The following is a 9,265-nucleotide window of genomic DNA, read 5'->3' as shown; positions in this document are numbered from 1 at the left end:
CAAAATAAATAGAAGTTCCTTATCACACAATGGCAATTTGCAGATTGAATCAACACCCACTCAGAATTCACAGGAAAAAAAAAAACTGCCCTTTTATTGAGAGTTGCAGGGCCTCAAATCAATACACCCCTCATCCTCTCTTGTCTCAGTTCCAGCCTAAAAACTCTCCATGGACCTTCTGTGGGTGGGAGGTGGGGGAGACAATCTGCTCATTTTTCCTGGTCCAGAGTGACGATTCTGCCTCCAGAGTTGGGTTGTGTTGGCCAAGGAACTGAGGGCAGGATTAGAGTGAAAAGACATGAACCACCCGTGGTAAGAAGGGAGAGAAGATTTATTTTTTTACAGGGTCAAGCACAAGTGCTGCCAATCACTGGCAGGTGCAGTGGGGCAGGGACTGTGTGATTCTGGACCAGGTGGAGAGAGCCTTCTGGAGAGAGCTCAGACCCTCTCAGCCTGGGCAACCGAGAATAGGGGAACCTGGAAAGGCTGCATCTCAGGTGGCATTTTCTGGTCCCCATGGATTCTTATTGCCTCTACAATCACTTGCCTCAGCATCAGGATCCCGGGTCAGCAACAGTCCCTGGAGCCATGGCCACACCCAGAGCCCCCAGACTGCCGCCCACTGCCACTGTCACAGGTGTCAGAGCCGTGGAGCCAGCATCTGTGGGATCTGTGGTGCCTGTGGTGGCTCAGGCAACAGCCGTCCCCGGAGCCAGGAGCACAGCCAGCAGGGGCTGGCGGGGAGCACTGTGCTGGATTCTTTGGGGGGCACTTGGGCGATGAGAGGCACTTGGGAGGGGGCTGGCACTGCTGCTGGCTCTGCTGGCAGGACATCTCTGCAGGAGTTTGACCTTCAACAAATAGAAGAAACTTTATGAGCACAGAAGCTTCACGAAAAGTCCCCTCCCTGTGGGTTTTGTCAAACACTTGTCTCCATGACCAAGCTGCTTTCTAGGCCAAGCTCTGTGGGACAGAAATGGGGACATGGAGGGGACACGTGCACTTGGATGCCAGATGGATCTGTGTGCACCCCTGACAACATACTCAGAACAAGAATGGAAGGAATCCTGAAGACCTGTGGCTTTGCGGGTTCACAGCTCCCTGACAGGTGCCTCAGTGACTCTTTCCTCACCGTCATGCCCCTTCACCGTTGCTGCCCACTGTCTGGGCCCCTTTCTGTTGGTTCTGTTCAGATCTGGGCTTTTCTTCCCAACACTCTCAGCTGAGGGGATACTCACGGGATGCTGAGGAGGCAGGACAAGGCTGTTCCTGAGGAGGCTGTGGATGAGGAGCCCAGGGCAGGAGCCCTTTTATCCTGTGCAGGGGCGGGGGGAGGGAGGGTTGTGATGTGATGCAGGGCCAGAGCATGCTGCTGCTTTCACAACCAGGGGAGGTGACAACCTGGCACACTCCCAGGACTGTCCTTCCATTCATCACCTTCCTGTGACTTATCAGGACATCTGACAAGAGGGAAACAGGAAGTTTGTGTGCTGTCTACCTTCATCTCACTCAGGCCTACAAGGGGTTGCCATGCCACCTGCCTTACATCATTCATTCAGTTCACGTTTCTTTTTTTTTTTTTAAGATTTTATTTATTCATTTGAGAGGGAGAGAGACAGAGAGAGCACAAGTAGGGGGACAGGTAAAGGGGGAGGGAGAAGCAGACTCCCCACTGAGCCAGGAGCCTGACATGGGGCTTGATCCCAGGACCTGGAGATCATGATCTAAGAGGAAGGCAGATGCTTAGCCATCTGGGCCACCCAGGCACCCCAATTCACATTTCTTAACACAGGCTCTGCTCAAGGACTTTGCTGAAAACTAGGCATATATGGATGAATATGACACTTTTCTGTTCTTGGGTAGTTCACCATCTGTCAGGAAGAGTAATAGAAATATTGATACACATACGTTTGTAAATATGGAGTCAAATACCACAGCTAAACGCTGCAATGCAATGGTGCATTACATCTTCCGGTGTGAGGTCATGGTCTTTGGTGTCAGCCTTACTCTACCCTACACACAACACAGAGCACGTCTGGCACATGCAGATGTAATCACTTACTGTCTCCTGAGCTTCTGGAATGAGATGAGGAGGTATAACAATGGAAGAATAGAGCTGAGACCCTCTCTGGGCTGACTGGGGTCTCTGAGAAGAGTCATAGCACCCAGGAAACAAATCGGGGTTCCTGGGAAAGAGTCATAGGGCTGAGTTGAATTTTGATGAGTAGAAAGCTTTCATAGACCTTACAGTATATGAAGTTTGAGTATGATCTATTTATGTAAACAGAACACTTTTCTCATTCAAATTTACCATTTGTACTACTACATTTGTTACATTTTCAAAGAAAAATAGCTGTCAAGAACATAACCAAAAATTTAATAATCCTATTTAAAATACATATTTTTCTATTAAATTATGTTACTTATTTTATGACATGAAAAAAATGTTCATGACCTATTTATAATTGATTTTAGCAAGTTATAAAGCAATATGCATGTTCATTTGTGACATTTTAAATAAAATGATTTTATTATGTGTTTAATTCTTCTATAATATTAAAGCCTACATTTATATGGAGATTTAATTTCTTCTTATTTTTGTTTTGCTCCACTTTTCAAATCATCCTCTTTGAAACACAGACATTCTTAAAGTTCTTTTATTAAAAATATCTGTGGGGGAATGAGTTGCCCTGGGACAGAGAACTTGGTGCCTCATGATGGTAAATGGGGAAGAGGGTGAGTGACGGTTTCATTTCAGACTCAGTGGCCATTTCACTAACACTGTTGGGTCCTACCAGTAGATGTTGTTCAGGAAAAGGCACTCACAAGGAGGAATAATAGTAATATCCTTCTGTCATACTGGGTGGTAAGGCTAAAGTCTGATGTAGTGAAGTGCCAACATGGCCCATTCTATGTTCTCCAGCTTTGCCAGTGGTGTTGGGCCTGAAAAAAATGCCAGATTAGGGAGAAGGCACTGCTCACTGCAATGACCTTAGGTCATCCATTTCCATATATCTTTATTCAGAAAGTTTTTGTGGAGGGTGAACCTTGGCCCAGGCCCCATGGACAGTACTAGGAATACAGTAAGGAGCAAGGGAGACCCCATCTCTGCTCTCAGGGACCTTACAGCCTAACATGGAGGACAAAACAATGTTCAAACCTCTTGCAGAAATTAACATTTATTTTACATATTTTGTGATTCTCCAGAAACAAGGACAGGTGCCAGTTTTGGCCAAATGGGTGAAATCTGGAGTCTTTTGGGGCAACAGTTGAAAAGTAACCCCTATAACTATTTTGGCATGTTCCAAATTCAAAGCTTTCAGAAACTATCATTGGGATATTTCTCTGTTCTTCTCAAAATGCAAGTCATCTTCTGTTGGGCTTCCCTCAGCTCCATCTCCACCTGGTTCAGGTTGGGTCACTGGGAGGAATTTGTGAAATCCAGGAGGCAGAGAGGTCCCCACAAAAAGAGAGGTAGTAAAGCTGATGATTGAGGGCAGATGTGGCTGATTGAAGGGCCTAGAATGTTATGTTCATTAAGAGCATTGGTTATAGTTTGATGATCTTGTCTATGAATCCTTGTCTTTTTAGGTGATAGCTGTCTTAAGGTGGAGGTGTTTAGGCAGAGAAAAGGCTATAAAATTATCAAAGCACAATGGACCATAGATTTTTAGAGTTGAAGTCAGAGATAGAAATAAGAAACTAACCTACAGCTAATGAATGACATGTTAATAAATCACTCAGTCTGTGGTTCTGAGTTTCAGGTATTAGGAGTAATTCAGAGGAGGAGGTGATTCATTTAGACTAGAATAGCTAGGGAGAATTTAGCTGAAAGGTGAGATATAATTGGTAGAATGTGAATAATAACAACGAATAGATGTGGTAGTGTTCTGTACACTTGGCATGATGTAACTGATGTGATTGACTAATGTTTGTAGAAACTGCATTTAAATCAGCTGTGTAGAATTGTCTTATCCATTTTATTACTAGAGATGTATTTCCTTCTGAGATATAATTATGCTTAAGAATAGACAGCTCTTTTATATCACAGTTATAATTAAAAATGATAGTTTTGTAAAAATATTATTAATAGTAAGTGGGTCTGTTTAATGGTTGCGGCAGCCCATCAGGGAAATCCAAATCAAAACCTCCATGAGATACCACCTCACACCCGTCAGAATGGCTAAATTTAACAAGTCAGGAAACGACAGATGTTGGCGGGGATGTGGAGAAAGGGGAACCCTCCTACACTGTTGGTGGGAATGCAAGCTGGTGCAATCACTCTGGAAAACAGTATGGAGGTTCCTCAAACAGTTGAAAATAGAGCTACCATACGATCCAGCAATTGCACTACTGGGTATTTACCACAAAGATACAAATGTAGGGATCTGAAGGGGTACATGCACCGCAATGTTTATAGCAGCAATGTCCACAATAGCCAAACTGTGGAAAGAGCCAAGATGTCCATCGACAGATGAATGGATAAAGAAGAGGTGGTATATATACACAATGGAATATTATGCAGCCATCAAAAGGAATGAGATCTTGCCATTTGCAATGACGTGGATGGAACTGGAGGGCGTTATGCTGAGTGAAATAAGTCAATCAGAGAAAGACATGTATCATATAACCTCACTGATATGAGGAATTCTTAATCTCAGGAAACAAACTGAGGGTTGCTGGAGTGGTGGGGAGTGGGAGGGATGGGGTGGCTGGGTGATAGACATTGGGGAGGGTATGTGCTATGGTGAGCACTGTGAATTGTACAAGACTGATAAATCATGGATCTGTACTTCTGAAACAAATAATGCAATATATGTTAAGAAAAAAAGAAGAAGAAGAAGATAGCAGGAGGGGAAGAATGAAGGGGAGTAAGTCGGAGGGGGAGATGAACCATTAGAGACGATGGACTCTGAAAAACAAACTGAGGGTTCTAGAGGGGAGGAGGGTGGGGGGATGGGTTAGCCTGGTGATGGGTATTAAAGAGGGCACATTCTGCGTGGAGCACTGGCTGTTATGCACAAACAATGAAACATGGAACACTACATCAAAAACAAATGATGTAATGTATGGTGATTAACATAACAATAAAAAATTATTTAAAACAATGGTTGCAGCCGCCCACTTTAAGATGCTTCAATATGGGAAATGAGGAAAAGATGGCGGAGGAGTAGGGGACCCTATTTCAACTTGTCCCCGAAATTGAGCTGGATATCCACCAGACCACTCTGAGCACCCACAAAATCAGCTTGAGATGTAAGAAAATCTGGATCTCTACAAACAGAATATTGCAGGCGGTTGGTTTCGAGGTACGAAGTGGGAGCCGTGATTCTTTGGGCAGATATCAGAGGATAAATGGCAGCGGGAGGGTGCCTGGCCATAGGGATCCTCCCCCGCCGGTGAGCGACAGCCTCGCTCACTGGGGACGGGACACAGACTCGCAGACCGGTAGCAGCGGGGAAAGGACTTTAGGGCAGCCCCCGGGGCGGAAACCCAGATCGGCGGGGTCGCACCCGCGAACTGGGAGTGGCTGGCGGTTTTAGAAGCACCAAGAGCAGAGACGTGCCCCCACCTGGAGACAGGACTGGGAGCGCTGTGGAGGGGCACACAACCGAGGACGCTGCAGTTTATAGCAGCACAGACAGAAGTGGAGACAGTGTGGCCTGGAGAGCTCACTGAAGAACAGACTGCGATCTCTCTGCTCTGAGGCAGAGGGTTGGAAACAGTCTCTTCTGCTCTGACTCCTGGAAGAGACACGGAATGCCGCCAGGGAAAGTTGCCAGAGAACAAAAACCCCCAAAACCGATTCCCACTGAGCCCATCCCCTGCCACAGGGGGGCAGGGCAACTCTGCCCAAACAGGGTTGCCTGAGTAACAGTGTGGCAGGCCCCTCCCCCAGAAGACAGGCTGGGAAAATAAGAGGCCAGCAACCCTAAGATCCCTAGAAAACAGGTGTATCCTACTTGGGTTCTGGTCAATAATTTGGACTCTATACATTCCCTCAACCACCCATCAACAGAATGACCAAGAGGAGGAACTCCCAAAATAGAAAAGACTCAGAGATTATGACTTATGCTGCAGATTTACAAATGGATGCAGATATAACCAAGATGTCGGAGATGGGATTCAGGCTAACAATTGTGAAGACAGTGGCTAGAATGGAGAAATCAATTAATGGCAACATAGAGTCTCTAAGGGCAGAAATGAAAGCTGAAATGGCAGAACTTAAAAATGCTATCAGTGAGATCCAATCCAATCTAGATAATCTAACAGCTAGGGTAAGTGAGGCAGAAGAACGAATAAGCGACCTGGAAGACAACATAATAGATAAAAAGGGAAAAGAGGAGGCCAGGGAAAAACAACTCAGAATCCATGAAAATAGAATCAGAGAAGTAAGTGACACCATGAAGCGTTCCAATGTCAGAATAATTGGAATCCCGGAGGGAGTGGAGAGAGAGGACTAGAACATGTATTTGAGCAAATCGTAGCTGAGAACTTCCCTAATCTGGGGAATGAAACAAACATTCGCATTCTAAAGGCAGAGAGGACCCCTCCCAAGATCAAGGAAAACAGGCCAACACCCCGGCATGTAATAGTAAAACTTGCAAGTCTTAGAACCAAGGAAACCATCTTAAGGGCAGTTAGGGGGAAGAGATTCCTTACATACAGAGGGAGGAACATCAGAATAATGTCAGACCTATCCACAGAGACCTGGCAAGCCAGAAAGGCCTGGCAAGACATATTCAGAGTACTGAATGAGAAGAACATGCAGCCAAGAATACTTTATCCAGCAAGGCTGTCATTTAGAATGGATGGAGAGATGCAGAGCTTCCAAGACCGGCAGAAAATGAAAGAATATGTGACCACTAAGCCGGCCCTGAAAGAAATATTAAAGGGGGGGTTCTATAAAAGGAGAAAGACCCCAAGGGTGATATACAACAGAAATTTACAGGGACAATCTATAAAAAGAACGTCTTCACAGGCAACATGATGACAATTCATATCTTTCAATAATCACTCTCAACGTGAATGGCCTAAATGCTCCCATGAAACAGCACAGGGTTGCAGATTGGATAAAAAGACAGGACCCATCCATATGCTGCCTACAAGAGACTCATTTTGAACCTGAAGATACATCCAGACTGAAAGTGAAGGGATGCAGATCCATCTTCCATGCCAGCGGACCTCAAAAGAAAGCTGGGGCAGCAATTCTTACATCAGACAAATTAGATTTTAAACTAAAGTCTGTAGTTAGAGACACAGAAGGACACTATATCATGCTTAAAGGGTCTATCCAATAAGAAGATCTAAACAATTGTAAATATCTATGGCCCCAACATGGGAGCAGCCATCTACATAAGCCAACCGTTAACTGAAATAAAGAGTCATATTGATAACAATACGTTAATTGTAGGAGACCTCAATACTCCACTCTCAGCAATGGACAGATCATCTAAACAGAAAATCAACAAAGAAACAAGAGCTTTGAATGATACACTGGACCAGATCGACCTCATAGATACACACAGAACATTCTACCCTAAAACAACAGAATACTCCTTTTTGAGCACACATGGAACTTTCTCCAAAATAGGCCACATACTGGGTCACAAATCAGGTCTCAACTGATACAAAAAGATTGAGATTATTTCCTGCATATTCTCAGACCACAGTGCTTTAAAACTGGAACTCAATCACAAGAAAAAATTTGGCAGAAATTGAAACACTTGGAAGCTAAAGACCACTCTGCTCAAGAATGTTTGGGTCAACCAGAAAATCAAAGAAGAACTTAAACAATTCATGGAAACCAATGAGAAAAAAAACACATCAGTCAGAAACCTATGGGATACTGCAAAGGCCGTCCTAAGGGGGAAATACATAGCCGCCCAAGCTTCACTCAAAAAAATAGAAAAATCCTGAATTCACCAACTAACTACACCTTAAAGAACTAGAGAAATAGCAACAAAGGATGCCTAAGACACGCATTAGAAGAGAAATAATTAAGATTAGAGGAGAGATCAATGAATTAGAAACCAGAAACACAGTAGATCAGATAAACAAAACTGGAAGTTGGTTCTTTGAAAGAATTAATAAGATCAATAAACCACTGGCCAGACTGATCCAAAAGAAAAGAGAAAGGACCCAAATTAATAAAATTATGAACGAAAGGGGAGAGATCACGACTAACACCAAGGAAATAGAAACAATTATTAGAAATTATTATCAACAACTATATGCCAATAAACTGAGCAACCTGGATGAAATGGAGGCCTATAAGCTGCCAAGACTGAAACAGGAAGAAATTGACAACCTAAATAGGCCAATAACCAGTAACGAGATTGAAGCAGTCATCAAAAATCTCCCAAAAAACAAGAGTCCAGGGCCTGATGGATTCCCTGGGGAATTCTACCAAACATTCAAAGAAGAAATAATACCTATTCTACTGAAGCAGTTTCAAAAAATAGAAACCGAAGGAAAACTTCCAAACTCATTCTATGAGGCCAGCATTACCTTAATCCCCAAACCAGGCAAAGACCCCATCAAAAAGGAGAATTTCAGACCAATACCTCGATGAATATGCATTCCAAAATCCTCAACAAAATCCTAGCTAAGAGGATCCAACAATACATTAAAAGGATCATCCACCACAACCAAGTGGGATTTATCCCTGGGATGCAAGGGTGGTTCAACATTCACAAATCAATCCATGTGGTAGAACACATTAATAAGAGGAGGGAGAAGAACCATATGGTCCTCTCAATTGATGCAGAAAAAGCATTTGACAAAATACATCATCCTTTCCTGATTAAAACTCTTCAGAGTATACGGATAGAGGGAACATTCCTCAAGTTCATAAAATCCATCTATAAAAAACCCACAGTGAATATCATCCTCAATGGGGAAAAGCTGAGAGCCTTTCCCTTAAGATCAGGAACACGTCAAGGATGCCCACTCTCACCACTATTTTTCAACATAGTACTAGAAGTCCTAGCAACAGCAATCAGACAACAAAAAGAAATAAAAGGTATTCAAATTGGCAAAGAAGTCAAACTCTCTCTTTTCGCAGACGACATGATACTTTATGTGGAAACCCCAAAAGACTCCACCCCCAAATTACCAAAACTCATACAGCAATTCAGTAATGTGGCAGGATACAAAATCAATGCACAGAAATCAGTTTCTTTCTTATGCACTAACAACACAACTGTAGAAAGAGAAATTAGAGAAACGATTCCATTTACAAATGCACCAAAAACCATAAGAT

The 9,265-nt window shown here is 43.5% G+C and overlaps 1 protein-coding gene across 1 annotated transcript; it reads right to left on the bottom strand.

The window, feature by feature from the left end:
- Window positions 1-567: 567 nt before the first annotated feature.
- On the bottom strand, window positions 568-834 carry LOC148164449 (late cornified envelope protein 3D-like). Its single transcript, XM_088022258.1, has one exon. It carries the CDS (start codon window positions 832-834, stop codon window positions 568-570), a length of 267 nt encoding a protein of 88 aa, XP_087878384.1.
- Between the last annotated feature and the right edge of the window lie 8,431 nt (window positions 835-9,265).

Source organism: Eumetopias jubatus, unplaced genomic scaffold (assembly GCF_037043125.1).
Source record: "Eumetopias jubatus isolate StellerSeaLion01/CBP00866 unplaced genomic scaffold, mEumJub1_p1.0 scaffold_4, whole genome shotgun sequence".
Lineage (NCBI taxonomy): Eukaryota > Metazoa > Chordata > Mammalia > Carnivora > Otariidae > Eumetopias > Eumetopias jubatus.
This window is presented reverse-complemented; position numbering and strand designations above follow the sequence as displayed.